We start from the raw sequence: 20,391 nt of genomic DNA, 5'->3' as shown, positions 1-20,391 counted from the left end.
GCATCCTCTGCCACTGGTCAGGATGAGCCACCCACCTCCCCCGCTACACAGGCCTCTTCTGGAATGGTCTCGACTCTTCAGGATGAGCTACCATCTATGTCCTCAGCTACACATATGTCTTCACAAATTTCTCCACAAATATCTGATATTGAGGATGAAGTCAACTTTGCCTCTACTTCTCTCCACCTTTGAGCATGAATTTTGTGTGTGTGAGGTTTTTTTTTGGATGGGGGGCTCAAAGGTGGTCTCGCCCAGGGTGCAATTCAATGTAGAACCGCCACTGATGGAGAGTAGCCTTTCCTCCATCTTTCCGTCACTGCAGGAGCTGAGAGAGAGAAGGATCATGTGAGCTCTACCATCTTCTCTCGCATTGGCTGTTGCTCCTGAAAGTCGTTTTTAATTTGCATTAAGTTAAACATTTCTCAACTTTGTCTATCGCTGGACAGGCCAACATCCGCTCGCCAACGGTCGCTGTCGCTCGTGTTGCCGGAAGTTGCAACTTGAATGAGAAATGAATCTCATTGAAAATTAATGAGATGAGGTTGTTTTGTGACTGCCTTTCGCTGTCAGCGTGAACGCAGCTTAAGCTTTCTGTAACATTCAGATTGAATCGCGCACCGAAACAGACTGCTTTGCTATAACGTTTGACCAATTAATTGTAAAGAACCGATTCATATGAGCGATTCAGTGAGTCTTACATCTTTATTTCTGATTAAAAACTGGCGATAGTGAACACCAGGTGCACGCATGACGTATCATTTGTCAAAGCTACGCCGCTACCGAATCAAAAATATAGCTACTGAAACACTACTTGATTTAAAAACTAGCGAAGCTACCACCTCGCTTCTTTGAAACGTAATTAAGCTAATAAATGCATGGTACAATTGCACAAATGTTGGTCAGGAAATGTTCCTTTTATCCCTACCTGAATATTTGTCTGTGTGAGAGAAAGTACCACAAGCGCTTTCTCGCCCTGGGGCGTTGGTCAGAACGCAGACAGGAGACAGGAATCAGTTCAAACTCTTTACTGAACCGTTTGTTTGACAGCATGAAATACATTAGACTGCAATGATGTCACATAGTTCAGACACATTTGGACATAGTGGTTGCAGCTCAGCTTATTTTATGTATATAATAGGTGTTAGGAGTATATATGTGTGGTTTTATAGAAGGGACGCACAAAGATATGAATAAACACCATAAACACAAGAGCTGCAACTTCTCAAACACTTTTCACTCACAGAGCGCAACTGCTAATGACGTGCACATTTCTCAGTCTCGTGCACAATAATTTTTGACGCAACCGGTAGTGGCCGCTAGATGGCGTCTATGCGCCTCCATAGGAACATCGTCTATGGGCATAAATAGTACAAGTAGTAGCCAATGATAGTAGGCTATGCCACTCTGAACTCAGTCTCAACAATTTACAATTTCTAACATATTTTTTACACAGCAGAATTAGTATATATATAGTATGTTAGCAGGGTATGTTATTCCATACTCAGCCACAGATCAGCTACAATCCTCCTGGTAAGCTTGCACAGCATTGCCTCCTACAGAAAGACAGTTCACAGTACAGTGCAGTTAGAAAAGTGTCTATATTCCTTTTAAAACGGTTTTGTTAGTAAGAAAACAAATACAAATTAAGAATTATTATTACTATTTTGCAAAATGGAGAAATAGCAACTGAAGCCATAGCGCCTACAATATCTACAATAAAAACAATATTATTACCACTAAACGGTGCCAGGACACTGATTTTGTGTCCTGATAATTTATCAGAAGTGTACGAGATGTGCAGATCTGAGGGATGTACCAAAGCCCTACAGAATGCATATTGTAACTGCTGCATAGTTAGGAAGACTGTGCTTTTACATCATATTTACAGTGTGTAGGGTTTATCCTCAAATTCATTTATCACGTTGTCATGATTAGCGATATGGTTTTCCTTTTGATGATGAACCTCAGATTCAGGAGCCTACTTTTTTAACGTAGCTTATTCATTCAGCAGAGACTTCTATTCAAATCCGTTTAAAAATAAGGATTCACACATACAGTAAGAGATTAATCCTGAATACAGTATAGGGTAGAACGGTTCAAATACTCTCTGGGGTAAAAGGCGCCTTTGATTTTATTTTCTCGCAAAACACTAAATAGCATCAACTACCCCAGCACTTTCCTAAACACCTGTTTGTCACCATACATGGCAAAAAATATCCTGTTCCATGACATCATTGCATGTGGTGTCTAAAGCTTGAATTTGAGGTAATTCGATCTAACATTTAATAATATTAAAATGTTAAAAGCTATCGAATAAAATGGAAATTACCAAATATATTTTGAGACCATTAACTTATTTGTCATTTTCAATTTTGTTCATGGTGATTATGTAAAAAAACAACAAGCAAACAAACAACAACCCAAAACAAAACAATTACAGTTCAATAAGTAAATGGAAAATATTTGGGCAGACTCCCCCCTGTTGCACGGGTTATATGCCCCCATAAAACACAATGGGGGAATAGTTTAGTTTTGAACAGGGGCATAGCACCACATTTTGGGCACCGGGCACAGAAATATTTTAGGGGCCCCTGATCAATTTGGGTTTGCGGTGGGGATATTATCCAGTATAAACATTTTAGATGGATATTTAACAGTGAAATTCATATACATCATTAAAAAAATCTAAAGCCTACTATAAAAATAAATTATACATGTATACATTTATGAGTTTTCTTGTTGGAAAAATTCACCGTAACATTTCTGAAATGAGAAGATTGTCATGATGTTAGTCTATCCTGACACATTTCTGCTCTCAGGTATTTCAGAAAGTCTTAACTTGTTAACAGATATTTTGGTTACAATGTCCATTTAACTTAAATATCAATTAAATTATTTCTTAGCTCATGCTGTTAATTATGAAGGGACCTTCTACATTTATAGATAACCCTTTTAGATACAATTTGAAAATATTAATTTTACAAATGATACTTTTCAGTTTTTCATCATATTAGTTGCATTTTAGCTTATAGAAAATGGTCAAATTAATTTATATTCCATCAATAAATGTCTTTAAACTGCTTATATTATTCTGCATATATATTTGTTAAATGTTTATTGTTTACATGCATACATTGTTCCATTTACAATGATTTACATTTATACTCAGAACACACTTTAAATCGGTAGGCTACTGTCTCTTTAAATAGACAACGGCATCTGAGTGCAATTTCAGGTGATTTGGGTCCTCACATATTCTTTTGCTGCTTAATGTGAGGTAAATATCACATGTAGCCTACTCAGTTAGGACCGCGTCACTGATGGACCAGACCACTTTCACTTTTGCTGTGGGGGTTGGGGGTCGCTAACATGGGAGGAGAGAAGGCAGATTGTAGGGGAACTCCATATTTACAGGTGGAAAACAGAGTCTTAACACGTTTTATTCCAACCAATAGCATGTTATTACTATTACTTTACCCCTGTTACTCAGGTCCATCATTACCAGGACGCCCCTGGTTATGAATAATGTTCAAAGTGGGCTCACATTGACTGATCCAATCACAATGATAATTAGTTTCTTTTTTTATAGAATACATTAGATGTACAGTAATTAAATGACAAATATGATTGAAAGGAACAAGAAAACATGCACCATTTTCTTAAGTGGATAATTTGAATAAGCATGATCTTAATTTGATACTTAATAGTTAGCTGTCTTACAAGTATTTGCATAAATTGAGAAATGATGCCCTATAAATATTGCCCCAGTATCTACACTATATCAATATAACCCCCTGTGGGCCTTTTAAAATAATTATAGCATTTAATTGTTGAACATTTAATTGGTGATCTAACATACAAAAGAAAGAGTTCCAACCTTTCTAAGAAATGTTAGTAATCAGAGTAAAAGCAAGTTTCGGTTCTGCAGGTGTGAGAACTAAGAGGAAGAAAGATCTGGCTCTGAATACCGAGATGCTTTCACATAAATCTAATTCTGACCTTTCGAAACATCTGAAAGAATTAATTTGAGAGGTTTTAATCAAATAACCTCAATAGGAAACCACATCTGTCTATCTGTCTATCTGTCTGTCTGTCTGTCTACCTAGCAATCTATCTGCCCATCCATCCATCCATCCATCCATCCATCCATCCATCCATCCATCCATCCATCCATCCATCGTCTGTCTATCTATCTATTTATATTGCTCAATCATGTATGCAGTTTAATTTAATAAACAGAAACATTAATGAATTTACTCAGTTCTCTGCAACCTGCTTAATTTGCCAAACTACAACAGACAGTCATGACTGCTGAGAGGATTATTATGGTGCCCCCTGCCCCCACGTCTCCAGAGTGAGGAAACATGCAGGTTTCACTCTGGACCCCACACACCCTACCTACTCCCTATTTGAACTGTTGCCCTCTAGCCAGCGCTACTGAGCACCAGGACATCAGGCACAAGAACAATTTTTACTCTCAGGCCATTTACATCATGAACAATTAAACTGCTTCAGGACTCCCCCATAGTGCAGTAATGAAAATACATATCTCATGTACATACTGTATGTAAATTCACATATTTCATTCGATAACTATAAATACCCCTACCTTGCACATGTACATACGCCATATTGTTATATGTCTCATTATTTGTATGTCTATTTATACTATTACCTTGTATTTTATTCAGTGTCTCACTGTAATGTTCTGTGTGCATTTGGCATTCTGAACTGAGCCTCAACAATTTATCATTTCTAACATATTCTTTTTACACAGCACAATTAGTATGTCTAGTATGGTAGCAGGGTATGTTATTCCATACTCAGCCACTTAGATCAGTGTGCATCATCTATTTATATTTTACCTTATTCTGTGTCTCACTCTAATGCTCTGTGTGCACTTGTTTCTCCTATCACCAAAACAAAATCCTTGTTTACGTGATAACACTTGCCAATAAAGCTCATTCTGATTCTGATATCAACATGTACTGTGATATAACTTATCAACTGTTATTTTCAGCATAAGTGTTACAGCTGATTTGACATGTTTACAGGTTTACATGTGTCATTTCTAATCCCACTGCTTTTTCATAGAATATTTTCGGTTAATCCGAGTTATATTTAAAGATTTCATTTTTTTTTTTTCTGAGCACACAGGTGTTGGCAGTTGATTATGCCCGAATGATCACCCATGCAGAATATTTAAATTCAGCAACCGATGACTACAGTGACCTGTATCTCCTGTGCAAATCTCATGCAGCCACACCATCAATTTAATTTTGAATTATCCAAACAAATTATAAACTCTCCTCATTACTTCTTTAAAAAAACATAAAGAACTTCATATTAGTAATTATTTTTTTGAGTCAAAAAGTTTTGGGTTGTATTTTTCACATCTAGTATTGTATCAAATATGTTTTCTTTATTCTATGCTTGCTATTTTTAAAATATCTCTGTTTCCTCGAGGCACAACGGTTTGCAGCTGCTTTGTATGCAATGTGCACCACTGCACAATGAATTGAATGCTTTGGCGGTCACCCTGTTCCCCTGAGACAGAACATTCAAATACAACAACAAAGAACAGAAGATGAAAGAGAGAGAGAGAAAAACATCATCAGGGCTGTAGAAGCTTTTCTAGGAAATATATATACACATACCATTTCTCTACAGTTTGTTTTAGTCCTAAATATTTACAACTTCAAAAACCTAAATAATTATTGTGAGATTATTATACAGATATTTAAATGAACAATATCTTTCATATTGTTAAAAAATGTGTTTTATCAGTTTATCAGTCTGATTTATCAGTTCTTTTCAAATGTACAAATGCCTTCTTTGCCCTTATCTTCATCTTCAGCTCATAAAGATGTTTTGTATCATATAATTAAAGTTTTGAATACTCCCACACTTATTTTTTTCTAAGGAACAGTATATATTGCAGTAACACTCAAAATGTATTGTCACTTCTAAATGTGAGAGAAGGTAAACATATTTTAAAGAATGAGATGTGACTTGAAAGAGTAAACTATATAATCATTTATTGATGAGTGTATGACACTGAACACATCTTTATCAATATTTTTAAATGTATGCACAGAGGCAAATAATATAGTATTAACAATATCAATTAGCCTACATAAAAAAGAATCATGGAGAAAGCAAGAAAGAATTGCTTCTTTTTTTTCATTTTTTTTTTTTCAAAATAGATAAATCAAAAGAAAATACAATGATAGTCACAAGATGAATGAATAACCAATGAGTCTTCACTGCTTTATCTGGGAAAAAAATAAGGAAAATAATTATACAAAAAAAAAAGTGCAGAATACATCACAAAGTGAATTTCTTATTCTGCAAAATAGAAACATTAAGTATAAGACTGTCAAGCAAAAGTGTTCCAACCTCTTCTTTAAAAAGTTATGTACTCTATTAAGTCATTTTTGGATTACCTTTAATAAGCTTAGCAGAGCGCTGTAGGTCAGAGTAAAGAGGAACAGAAAGATGAATGATGAGGCAGTGTACCAGAGACTTCTGAACTCATCCTCCTCCAAAACATTTGTATTGCAGAGCAAAGCAAAACCCATCTCTGGCTCTTGTAGCTCAACTGAAGAAAACAAAAAAACATGCACACACATGCACATTAATTGTATGTACCGTATACACACGTACTGCATCATACATCTAAATCTACTAGTTTTGGTTACTAAATCACTGAAGCACACAGTTGCCATAAGTACTGCACATATATATAATCACATTAAACTCATATGTACTTTTAATGTACATTTGACAAGACAAACCCAATGCAAATATAATGAATTGGTCAATACATTAGGATGTTTATGAATCCAAATTAAGATTTTAATGTGTAATTGCTCTTTGCATCTAATCCCAATGGTGTGATATTACGTGTAACCATTACACATCCTCAAAACATCTGCACTCTTATTTTCTGTCTATGTTAATGTTCAATGTCAGTGTTTTAAAGATTTAAATGATTTCACTCGTACATTGTCACTTGTAGGAAATGAATACAGCCTAAGAGGCATTATGTGCGGTCTCGAAAATATACTTATGGCTTTCAATACTGAATGAATCACACAAATGTAAATAAATGCTGGACTAAATAATGCAAAACACAAATTTAATACTTCATTTTGTGCAGACAATTGCAATACAAACAGACAAACGGAAGAGCAAAACCCAAAACACATTTTTGGAACAGACATGTGCTGGCATTAAAAGTAATTCACATAATCACATGAATAGTAACAGTAGCACATTAAGCACAATGCAAAACAGAAATAAGCATAAGTATCACACATTCTCACAAGTCATCAGAAATCTTTGCTCTTGCTTTTAAAAAGCTTTTTATCATTACACAAATTATATTTTTACATTATCATATTCATTTCCATGAATTAAATGTATAGTTTTGGGTGTGCTGTGGTATTATTGGTGTTTGACCCATGCAGTACAGTGATACAAACATGAAGACAGGAGAAAGCACAAAATCAAAGACACATCAAAAGAGAGGAACAGGACACAGAAGCATTTCACATCCAAGTGAGCAAAATAAATGCATAATCGGATTGAAAATATCTGTCAGATGTTTTCAATATTATGCAGTATAATCAGCAACAGAAGTAGGACATTCATTCTTTTTACTTTTGCTTGTTGATACTATTTTTGGTGATCCTAAATTGCTGATGTTGACATGTTGGACTGCACAGGAGATCGCATAATTTTTGTATTGTTCTGGAGTCACTGTTAAAAAGCTGAGGACAGATGTGAAGTTCTCTTGACGGATTGGACCACTGGTAGGGGCCTCTATGTATGTTGTTTTAGAGCCCAATTTCCACATGATATAAACATCACCAAGTTGAGCACTGGAAACCTCACACACCAGAGAGACGTGATCAAGTGTATCATTGTCAGGTCTGTAAATAATAACTTTGGGCGTATTTCCATCTGAATTAGGAAATATAATAAAAGGCCACACAACAAATGAGTCAGAGGAATTTAAAGTAATGAACACTATGACACTGTAAATGGTAACTCAGTTACTAAACATTTCAAATGGCCTAGGATTTTAATGGAAGATAATAAAGTGTAACTGCTTTCAGAATCTTTAATGCACAGTGAGCCACAACACAAAGAGGGTTGTCTGGAAGTTAGAAAATTGTAACGTACCTCCTTTATTAAATTGGATCTCCTTCTTGATTTCTTTTTTATTTGTGTCATGGGTGGTACAGATGACCTTTTTACCCTCAAACCATTTCTTGTGATCAACTGTGACACTGTAGATTTTCATATGCTGAGAAGTATCCTTTGAAAAATGTGTATTTCCTGGTATCCCATTGATTTGTTGATTATCCACTAGGCATGACACCAAAGCATTCTCTACGGCTTTGAATGCACTTCCAGAAACAACTGCCTCCAATATAATTTTATTGTTGACGAATATTTCTTTCTGCAGTGGTGGCTTCAGAGTCAGTGTGAAGTTAGCTACAAGGGTGAAAGTTAAGAAAGATGATTGAATGTCCTTCTTTGAAATATGAGCTTGGAGGAATGTGTTGATATGTGTACATTTAATATAGCAATTAAAAAAAGAGAACAAGACAGAGCGAACCAACTTTAGACAATGATTTACCATTAAAGGTTTTGCTCTCCAGAGCTTTGTTACCCTGGTGTGTGACCTCACAGGTGTAGAGAGTATTTGCATCACTTCTGAGCTTAATATAACTCCTTGTTGTGAAACGACCATCATTGTTCTTGTCTGGCATTTTCTGGTGGAAAGTCTCACTTGTCTCAGTTTTATCATTTACTTTCCATTCAACAGCGAGGTTTTTGGGGAAGAAGTCCTCAACAACACACATGACAAGTGAATTTTTTTTAGTTATTACTGGAACCAAACTCAGTTCTGGTGCCTTTGGGTCCCCTAAAAGCGAAAATACATGTTTTAATTTGCATGTGACATTTTTGTAATTTAGTTCCCATATGCAAAATTCCCTCTAATATTGTTTATTTTTTTGTCCACATTTATTGACATCTGCTTGAATCTGTACTTACCTGGACTTTCAAATACTTTATCCATTTTACCCTTTGGATGCTCCGCATTACACGTTATTTTCTTTCGTTGTTTCCATTGGTCTTGACTAACAGTTATGTGACTAATTTTCAAAGCCGATGATGATGATTGACTCGTGGCTGTGTACTGGACAAAGTCAGTCAGGGCATTTCCACTTTCATCAGTCCATTTGAAATTTAGCGATTCGGCTGGTAAAAACCCAGAGGCCAAACAGCCAATGATCTGGAGTCCATCAGAACCATATCCGCACTGAGACAGGGCGATCAGAGAAGTTGGTGCTGATGGATTTGAGTCTAAAGAAAAGGGAAAATATATGTAATTAAAGCTATAGTAGTATATATAACAGACACATAATAATAGTTGCCTAAAAATAATAATAAGAATGAATCCGTTATCTATAGGCCTAACGGATGCGGAAATTATTGGAATATTTTCGGGACCGTTTACATTAAGGATTTGTTACTCTTTTTTTTTTTTAAGATTAATAAGATTAAGCTTAATAAGGTGTCGCATAACATGATTGCGTGACCAAAATGTTTTGTGAGGATTTTGAAAGTTTGCGTTCAATGTCTGTATTAAATCTAAATAGCAACAGAATCTCGAGCTACAGTTAACAAGTGCAATATCTCAGTAACTGAAAGATTTAGAGACACAATCGACACACACAAAATAGTTTCAATTTAATAACAATAATAAAAATAATCAAATCATAATTAAAATTATTGCCTACAGGATATATATATATAGAGAGAAAACCTATACGCAATATGTTTGAGTACATATGCACAAATGCATGTTTTGTTGGTTTCAAACACGAAACCCATTAAATTATATATTTTTTATAAAATTCTCAAACAAAAAAGCCATTTTCATCGTATTTTACTGCTATTGCAAAAAAACTGGCATACATTAAAACGAGGGTCGACTATTTAATGACGGATTTTCAATCATGTATTATTACAGTCTATAATTTAATATTAACCGTTTATGTTTCACTGTTTAAATTTTGCCCAAAAGTCAATTATCTTTAATGGCAGGTTCCTATTGTGACAGTTGCACCATATATTGAGATATCCCGCATTTTGTTTAAAATATGAGTAACACTTTACAATAATTTCCATTCGTTAACATTAGTTAATGCATAATATCATGAATAAACAATACATGTTTTACATCATTTATTCATCTTTGTTAATGTTAGTTCATAGTGCATTAAATAATGTTAACAAATAAAACTTTGGATTTTAAAAATATAACAATATGTTGAAATGAACATTAGATTAATACAAGTTTAATAAGTATTGTTCATTGTCAGTCCATGTTAACTATGTTAACTAATGCTAATAAGTGGAACCTCATTGTAAAACGTAACCAAACATGCATATTTCAGCTGTTCAGATTTCATATTTCAACCTATTTTAATTCTTCAGTTTGAGAGAAAATTCTGCCAGAGTGACCGGAGAACCCGGTTCATAAATCCACGAAATGAGAGCAATAAAATAAAATAATTTTAGATCATGTCACCAGATAATGAAGGCAATGCTACGACAGCAAACAGACTTGCCATTTAGTTCAACATTTAATGTCGTTAAAGACAAAAATACTCGCAGAATAAAATACATTTATTACCTAAAACGACTCATTGGAATATAAATTATACTAAGGAGAAAAAGGAGTAGAAAACTTACCTGTGACTGTGACTTGTGTGCCTTTACCCCAGTAGTCGAAGTAATCACAACGTTACATCGCTTGATACCAGCAGTACAAAAACCTTGATGTTCGTACTGAACGCCAAAGTTGAGTAAAACCTTTGTCTCTTTATTACTAGCATGTCCCATTTTCTAAACTAATCTTTGTGTAATAAACCGTTAATGCATCAGAATATTTGCGGAGCACATTCATGACCACATTCATGACCACCGGCGGGGAAACATGTGGTAAGAAAAAGGCATTTCCTAAAAAGCATCATTGGACAACTATCGCAGTTCTATTGTTACCAACAAAGTTTAACATGATTTTAGATTAATTTAGAAGAAACAAATGTTTTCTGTATCCAGAAATTCCACTGTCTGGCCTTGCACGTTATAACCAAAGTTATTCAAGGCACACACTAAAAAATGATGGGTTAAAAATAACAGTGGTGTGTAGTGATCGAAGAGGTGGGCATAGGCCCAACTGTGTTTTTTCTTTTAATAAATAAACGTACCGTAAATATTAATTTAAAAAATGCACGTACCCCTTAATATGTAAATATCGTTTTAATAATAATAATACAAAAATTATAATAATAATATATAAAAAAACGTTTATGATCTGTTGTAATCAAGTCCCATATGAACAAACAATTTGTATGCCATGGTATGGTATACAAATTTGATTTGTATAAGGTTTGATTAATGTTCTTTTTATTACAAGTAAAATGGGTAATACTTCATAGTTACTTTTTATTAATAAAACACACAAATATACATTATACATTTTTATAAACATTGTAACTTATATAAGTGTAGGCTCGTTCACTTTAACATGTTATCTTATATTACCATACATAAGAATTATGCATATGGTTTTCCAATTTAGAAATATACATTGAAATATCATGATAAAAGGCATCGCTGACAGCAGTAAAAGGCAGAAAAAAAAATACATTTGATATAAATACTGGACAAAGCACCTGAGAACAGCATTGACGGGTGAAGTGACACACAGTATTTGCCCAAGTTTAATGGCATACATTGTACTTAGATGCATCAATATTTGTTTACGTTTAGCAGGCTAACAGCAAAGTAAATAGGCCTATACAGCGCAAATAACGGTGACTGCACTGCTACTGACGCTTTAGCATTTCAATGCAAGTAGATAGAACTGCAGGCCGGAGACCTCCTCTGTCCAAATGGTGCAGGATCTCCAAAAGAGGGCAGAGCTACTCTAAAATTGGGCGGGGTTACTCCAAAAGGGGGTTGTGCCAACTCCAAAATGGGGCGTAACTTCCACTCACGGTTAAAATTAGGGAATGCATACAGCTATACCCTTATCTTTCAATGTAGCCTACAAACTGGAAAATAAATTTCAGGTAGGGTTTTGTTCTCTTGTGCCATCCCTTACTGAAACGGAAAATAAGATTGGTTTTCAAATATCCAACAGCAACTGAAACGAACGTTCCGATTGGTTGATCAGCTGAGTCGGATTGTCTATGGTGCCTTTATGCCTCCTACACACTACTACGACTTTCAAAGACTTCGGATCGTGATACTGTTCATATTACAAAGCTGTAGCATTTCCAAATTACACGAGGAATCGGCGACATGGGTGAACACATTACAAAATATTTTACTATTGACGAATCCCCGAAGACTCAGCCTGGAGTCCAAATTACATTTCACACAGAGTACACGCGAGAAGTGATACGAGATACGAAAACAAATGCATGATCACATGTTATGCATTTCAGAATATGATGTGTGTTTTTAATCATATATTTAATTGGTTACAATATGAAAAAGTACCTCCTACTGAAAAATCTATTTGCTTACCTGAATGTCCAAGAGAATTGGGAAATTCTCTCCACCTCTTCTCTTTCTCCACCCGGTTGTGGTACAGTTCAGAGGAAACATCAAATAGCCGCTGGTGCTCCTGCCAATGTTCCACTAATTTTTCCTCCATTTCTTCAGTCCAATGAGAGTTTCTTGATATCGCAGCCATGCTAGCTGATGTTCTGTTGCAGGTACATCAGGACTCCTCCCACTGAAACTTCCCGTGCCCTGTTTCTTGCTCTCATTGGCTGTAGGTCAACACTGCTGTTGTATTCAGTCAAAACATATTTCACATTGAACAATTTGGAATCGCAGACGGGTCCAGATATTTAGCATCCTAGATATCTCACTGATTTCGGCGACGTGTCGTGTTCTCTCAAATCACGTCTTTGATAGTTCATACATTACGTTGATCGCTCACGGGTGAGAGTTCCGATTTGCCTACAATTTCAGGCTTTTGTCGCTGATCCCCACAAAATTGTCGGCGAGCGAAATTCGTGCTTAAAAACATGTAGTGTAAACTCGGCATTAGTTGCGCTCCCGCCTCCTGCGGCTCGGTGCGTGTTAAGAAAGGATCTCTGTAGTACTCTTATTAAAATACTCTCAAAATTCACTCCGTGGTGCTGCGGCATCACCTTAGCAGATTGAAACGTTGGGGCTTAAAAGCTTATTAATTGCTCTGGCGGCCATACGCATCATCACTCATTTTAGATAACCATAAGCAAAATCCATAGAAAGTTAGGTGGGCATACGTTACACTAGGTACTACTGACTCAAGGTCCCGATAGCAGTCACGGAACACAGACGATTTCCTCGAGCTCGCACTGTCACACCACATCTAGGCTCATTGGCACCAGGGTGCAAATAACAGCACTTTTTTCACTTATTGCAAAGAATATGCTTTTTGTTGCTATTCACCCTTCTTTTGTCTTAAGAATATGCGTCTTCATTTTGTCCTTTGGGTAATTTTTACCCACATTGAAAACAATAAAAAATGCATAAATTCAATAAATGCTAAATTTGCATTGCACTAGATAGCCCTTAATGAAAATCGGTTTTATTGTGGTCCCAAAAACGTATCGGTTACCTAACGTAACCTCGGTTCTCTCTAGATGAGGGAACGAGTATTGCGTAAGCTAGCTTACGCTACGGGAAAGATTAATCTTTTCTGAGATATTGAAGCCAAAAATTATCCTTAATTTTTGTATCCATTATCAACGCAGTCGCGGCAGCTGCAGACCTTGGCGGGCTAGCTAGCGAGCTCATAGGTTGCTCTGTGGCAACTGCTGCAGCCTATAGGCGAGCTTGGCGAACTCGCATCCAATGAGAAGCGTCCGCGCTCACTGCATCAAAGCCCGCCAAAATGGGTGTGACTAGAGTGCATATAAGCGTAGTTCAGTAGGCTGGAACCCTGGTTTTCATTGACTGAAGCGAAAAGTTAAGCTGGTGGCGCTGAGCACGGCCGGCTACGCAATACTCGTTCCCTCATCTAGAGAGACCGAGGTTACGTTAGGTAACCGATACGTTCTCTTCTGAGAGGTTCTCTCGTATTGCGTAAGCTAACTACGCTTACGAGGAACCCATTGTCAGCGCCGTCGTGCTCAAGCATCCACTGTATGAGCCCCAGGGAATTAAGGGGGACCGGGGAGCCCTTATGAGTGGGGAAATAATATTTGGCCGGCAAGAATGCGGGTCATTGATTGTGTAATACATAAGCACATAGTGGGAAGGGAGCGACAGAGCGGCGGTGCGGTCTGTGTGGAATATGTCCCATCAGTGCAGCTCACCAGGGGAGCTGTAGCGTGATTAAACCGCTAGTAGTTTTGCCTGCAGAGCGGGCACTTCCATATTGTAAAATCTGACAAAGGTGGAGGGAAGTCCATCCAGCTGCCACACATATGTCAGTGAATGGAAATCCAGCTGGACCATGCCCACGAGGATGCCATGCCTCTAGTGGAGTGAGCCCTAATGCCCAGCGGGCATGGCAGATCTTTGTGGCGTATGCAGCAGCAATAGCGTCCACTATCCATCTAGATAGTGTCTGTTTCGGCGCGAGACCTTTGAGTGCGCCCTCGAGCAAGCGAAAAGCTGCTCAGGCGTCTGAAAGCAGCGGGCAGCGCAGTACTACTAATCTCAGTGCTCTGACCGGGCAAAGGAGATTGGCGTCGCGTTCAGCTATCGGTGCTGGCAGCGCCGATAGGAAATGACCTGTGCTCTGAAAGGAGTACCGATCACCTTGGGAACATAGCCGTGTCTAGGCTTTAAAATGACCTTGGAGTCACTTGGTCCAAACTCAAGACACGCATGGCTGACAGACAGCGTGAAGGTCTCCCACGCGTTTGACTGATGACAGGGCAGTCAGAAAAGCGGTTTTGAGTGAAAGGTATTTCAAATCCACGGATTGAAGTGGTTCGAAAGGGGGCTTTCATAGTTTCGAGAACTATAGAAAGATCCCAGATAGGAACCGATGGAGGCGGGGGTTCATCCTTCTAGCTCCCCTGAGAAGCGGATGACCAGCTCGTTTTACCCCATGACTGGCGTGCAGGGGTTCAGCGAGCGCCGCAGCGGCCGCCACCTCACTTTGGCGTGGATGGGGATCTGCCCTTATCCAGCAGCTCTTGTAGAAATCTGAGCAGCGGCGACACCCCACATGTCCAGCGGGTCCAGGTCTCTGTCGGTGCACCATTTTGAGAACACAGACCATTTTGGCGCATAGAGTCTTCTCGTGGAAGGGGCTCTAGCGTGTATGATGGTGTTTATTACTCCTTCTGGCAGAGCGGCGGGTAGTCGTTGATCACTCGCATGCAGCGCCAGCGCTCTGGGTGGGGATGCCAGATTGTGCCACGAGCTTGAGAGAGGAGATCTGCTCTCACTGGGATGGGCCGCGGCTGTCAGTGACAGCTGCGTAAGCTCCGGGAACCATGTCTGATTCTCCCAGCGGGGCTATGAGGAGCACCGGTGGCGCGTTCCCTGATCCTCTGCATTACCTGTGGCAATAGCGAGGCGGGAGGGAAGGCGTAAGCGAGCGTCTGGGCCAGTCCTGGGCCAGCGGCGTCCTCAGCTTCGAGAAAAATATTGGGCAGTGAGAGTTCTCTTTGGGCGCAAAGAGGTCTATCTCTGCTCTGCCGAATAGGTGCCATAGCGTCTGGACTGTTTGGCGTGCAGGGACCATTCCCTGGGGAATATTGTCTCTGGACAGTCTGTCGGGCCGTCGTTCAGGTGGCCTGGCGCGTGCGTCGCCCTCAGCGGCGCAGGTGGCACTGGGACCAACTCAGTATGCGTTTAGTCAGATGGAAGAGGTTCCTGGATCTGACACCGCCCTGGCGGTTTAGGTAGGATACCACAGATCTGTTGTCGAGCGGACCAGGGCGTGGTGACCCTGAATGACCGGGAGAAAGCGCCGCGGCGTACTCGACCGCTATCATTTCCAGACAATTTATGTGAAGGAGCTTTTCCTGAACTGACCATAGGCGAAAACCGGAGAGCCCTCGCGGACCGGCGCCCCAACCCGTGTTGGGCGGCGTCTGTCGAGATGACTTTCGGCGAGATACAGCTCCCATTGTCACTCCCGCTGATACCATTCGGCCACTGTCAGGGCTGCAGAGCTGATATACAGGTCTGAGTCACCTTGATGGGCTGGCGGCCTGTGGCCCAAGCCCGGCGAGGCGCGGTGTTTAGCCAATGCTGAAGCGAGCATGTGCAGTAAACCCAGCTGAAGTACTGCTGCGGCTGAGGCCATGTAACCTAGCACTCTCTGGAATTTCTTCAGAGCGTGAGGCTGTTCATCTGAAAAGATCGCGGCTAGTCAAGCTGAACACGGCGTCGTGGCTGTGTAGATAAGCGAGCCGTCATTGCCACGGAGTCTAGTTCTATTCCCAGGAAGGAAATGGTCTGACTGGGCTGTAGTGAGCTCTTGGTCCAATTGACTGCAAGACCCAAACTGTTCAGATGGCTGAGGAGAACTGCTCTGTGAGACAGAAGCTCCATATGTGACTGAGCCATAATCAGCCAGTCGTCCAAATAGTTCAGAATTCGCAAACCCTGACTCCGCGAGGAGTCGCGGCGCCGCATCCATGCACGCCGTGAAAGTCACGGGTGCTAAGGACAGGCGAGCGGAGGGCGGTGTATTGATAAACCTGGCCGTCGAGGCGAATCTCAAGAATGGCCTGTGGCGGGGATTTATCTGAATCTGAAAGTATGCATCTTTCAGATCGAGAGAAATAAACCAGTCCCCTAGGCACATCTTGCGAGGAGTTTCCTGATTGTAAGCATTTTGAGCGGTCTTTTTGCAAGCACCTTGTTCAAAACCCTGAGATCTAATATGGGTCTGAGGCCGCCGTCTTTCTTGGGAACAAGAAAATAGCGGCTGTAAAGCCCGACTTCAGCTCAGAGAGGGTGGCACTTTTCTATGGCCCTTTTGCACAGAAGGCTTGCTATTTCTGAGCGAAGCATGCACGCTGCTTCCGTGTTCACAGTGGTTTCGAGCAGCTCTGAGGCGAGGAGCGGCGATCGAACTGTAGCAAATAGCCCTGTTGTATTGTGCTTAACACCCACTTGGATATCCCTGGAATAGCTTCCCACGCTTTGAAGCGTAGCGCTAGAGGGTGAATGGCCAATTCAGCTCTGATTGCCGCACACAGAGCTGAACAAAATGTGTGGCGCGTTTAGTGTGTTCATGCATGATTGCTCGCGAGACAGCATGAACAGGCTGTTTTGTGAGTGACTTCCGATTGGAATGAATGGGGAAAGAGTCACATCTGTTACGTGATCGCTAAGCATAGTCATGGAGCACGGGACTTACACACAGAGGAATGTTTGCTGGCCGTGTAACAGAAGCGGGCAGAGAATGGTAGCGCTGCGCATTTGTGAGCGCCTTCATTGACTCTGGCCTTCGGCGGTTAAGTAACCGCTTTATGTGGCGTGCTCTGGTGGGGACCACGAGACATGCAGTGCTTGTGTGCAGAAGTGAACACTGGATTGTGGGCACATTTTCTACACATAGGGCTGGTCGGTGTGACAGAGCGGGCAGAGAATGGTAGCGCTTACGCATTTGTGAGCGCCTTCATTGACTCTGGCCTTCGGCGGTTCGTAACAGCTTTATGAGGCGTGCTCTGATAGGGAGCACGGGATGTGTTATGCTTGTGTGTAGGGCGAACACTGGGTTGTGGGCACTTTTCTACACATAAGACATGTTTGCTCTTTACAAGATTTATTTGGGTCGCCGTGAAGCGGCGTTTGAGTCTGAGCAAGCGGGCAGTGTCACCGGCTTGTTGGCTGCTAAATTCACCACTGTAGTAGCCTGAGAGAAGGGGACTGACAGGGGCAAAGCTTTGGCGGTGGTCCGGCCTGGCGGGACTGAGCCGTCGTTTGTTCAACAAAGTTAGGAAGACTCGGTTGCTCTGGTTTCAGCGTTACCTTAAATCGAGGCCAGCGGCGGCGGTCTGCGGCGGCTGTCTGAGCCTTGATCGAGGCGGCAGCCCTGTCGGCGCTGAGAAGTCTGAGTTTGTTGAACTGGGAGCTGTGAAGAGGCTCGTGCAGGAGGCTGATCACGTGGCGGCCTGCAGAGGAGCTAAGCGGCAGCGGCAGGAAGAGGTTCATGGCTTAGGTGGCTTTCTGGACTTCTGAGAGCGGTCAACAATGCCACTCACCGCGAGCCGAAGAGACCCGGTCGGAGAAGGCGGTGCGTTGAGGAGCGTGGAAGCTCTGCTTCTCCCATGTCGGCTAGTGTTAGCCATAAGTGTCTCTCGGTCACAGTCAGCGAGGCCATGCACTTCCCTAGAGCTTGGGCTGCAGCTTTGGTAGCCGAAGGCGAGGTCTGTCAGCCAGTAGATCAGTAACAGCCTCTGGGTGCCTGCCTTTCTCATCCCACTCCCGAAGAAGGTCTGCTTGTAGGATCTGTAAAGCGGCCATTGAGTGCAGAGCAGATGCGGCTTGGCGGCGGCGGAATAAGCGCGGCCAACATAGGCGGAAGTCGCTCTGCAGGCCTTAGGCGGGAGCACAGGCTTGGAGCGCCATCTCGCGGAGGCGGACAAAGGTGTGCTGCTACCGAGTCCTCGACCGGGGGATGGAGGAGTAGCCTCTCTCAGTGGCGCCGTCCACCGGCGCGAGAGGTGGAGGCGTGGGAGCGGGTCCTGGCTGAAAAAGGGCGTTCCACGACTTTGCAAGCTCCGTATGTAATTCCGGCAGGAAGGGGCGGCCGGGCGCGGGTGTAAGCGGCGATGGCTTTGAAAAGCAGCCGTCGAGTCTGTTGGGTGCCTGCTCAGGGCGGTGACCACTTCGAGCCGAGCGGTCGGCGGCCTGTGTGAGGCGTGTTAACTCCCGCCGACTCCGGCGGGTCCTGCTGGATTCCTGGGCGAGGAGGAGGCTTGGGAGCCTGACCACTCCTCGCTGTCGAAGCCATGATGGAACAGCGGCCCTTATCCTCCGCCTCGTCATCGAGATGGCAGCAGTCGCGGCGCTCGGCGGCAACTGCGGCGTCCGAGGCGGGGAGGGTGAGCGATGCTTTCGAGGAGAGGCTCGGCGAGGCAGTCGCTTCAACCACAGTTTCCGGCAGCCTTTGTGGCGGCTTCTTCCTGCTGTGGCTGAAGGTAAAGCGTGGCGGTTTCTGCTTTGACGCCGAGTCGAGCCCGCAGGGTCGACATCGGTAGCTCCTCGCAGAAATCGCATCCGCCCTCAGTGAGGCGAGCTCTGCGTGCCCCAGTCCCAGGCAGAGGCGCCAGATGATGTGGCGGTCTCCTGTGCTGAGAAGAGCGCGACATGAGGCGCAAGTGGGCGAGGCATCTTGAAAAAGACGCTCGTACTCTTTTGTGAATAGTTCGTGAGAACTAGCTTGCTGAATAAAAGCTACGTCGTTGGATGGCGTAGCTCGCAGGATGGCTGAAGGTGGCTGAGACGGCTGGCTTCTTCTAGCGCTGTCCACGCTTGCTTGATGCCCCTCGAACGGCGACGCGGCTTCCAGGTCAGGGGATTATCATTTTGGCAATGTTTTCATTACACCTGCCAAAATAGTATTGCCCTCCCAATCTCAGGATTAAAAGATCACAGAGACATCACATTTACACTGGTGACATATCTTCCAATGGATGCTGTGTCCTCAAAAGCAGGTCATTCAGATTATTCAAATTATGGAGAAAAAAAACAAGTTTATTGAGATTTCCGTGATAATTTACACTATATTTATGCTCCTGACATCTGTAACAATGTGAGATTATGAACATTGTCTTCCAGATCCTTTCACTCACAAACAGACAGGTGACAAATTAAAGGAAAAACTAACATAATGTGTCTTAGTAAGGTGTTGGGCCACCACCTGCCACCAGAACAGCTTCAATGCACCTTGGGATTTATTGTATTGTAATCATAGAAGAAAGGTGATCATTCAGAACAACTTTGTATTGATTTGATGATAATTAATCTGAAAAGGTAGTGATTGGAAGTGTAACCCTGGTTAAACAAAGGACGTTAAGTTTAATTTATTCGCAATTTATTAACATCTAATTTCCCTAATAAAGGTAAAATTGTGATGTGTAAAAGCGATTTAAGAAAAATAGTGGGCGTTTAAGAAAAGCAGTTATTATTAGTTGAATTTTGATTGACCAATGAGAACGCTTCAACATCATGCGCTGTGCGTGTGGACGCGCCTGCGTAACGAGAAAAAAAAAAAGAGTTGAGCATAGAGGAGAGGAGACGTGAGTATATATTTGAAAGAAAAGTAGAAAAAAACGTTAATCTAGTTCATTTCATACCGTGCAGTGTATGGAGAAGCTGAGT

The 20,391-nt window shown here is 41.4% G+C and overlaps 2 gene segments (V, D, J or C); both read right to left on the bottom strand.

Annotated features, from left to right (window-relative positions):
• Positions 1-20,391, bottom strand: part of LOC127652887 (Ig mu chain C region membrane-bound form-like) — a 176,951-nt gene that overhangs the window by 44,001 nt on the left and 112,559 nt on the right.
• Positions 6,059-9,228, bottom strand: LOC127652920 (Ig mu chain C region membrane-bound form-like). The segment is given in 6 exon segments: positions 6,059-6,275; positions 6,447-6,601; positions 7,666-7,968; positions 8,191-8,505; positions 8,651-8,938; positions 9,070-9,228. Coding segments are annotated over 6 exon segments (1,098 nt in total).

This window comes from Xyrauchen texanus, chromosome 12 (genome assembly GCF_025860055.1).
Source record: "Xyrauchen texanus isolate HMW12.3.18 chromosome 12, RBS_HiC_50CHRs, whole genome shotgun sequence".
NCBI classification, from domain to species: domain Eukaryota; kingdom Metazoa; phylum Chordata; class Actinopteri; order Cypriniformes; family Catostomidae; genus Xyrauchen; species Xyrauchen texanus.
This window is presented reverse-complemented; position numbering and strand designations above follow the sequence as displayed.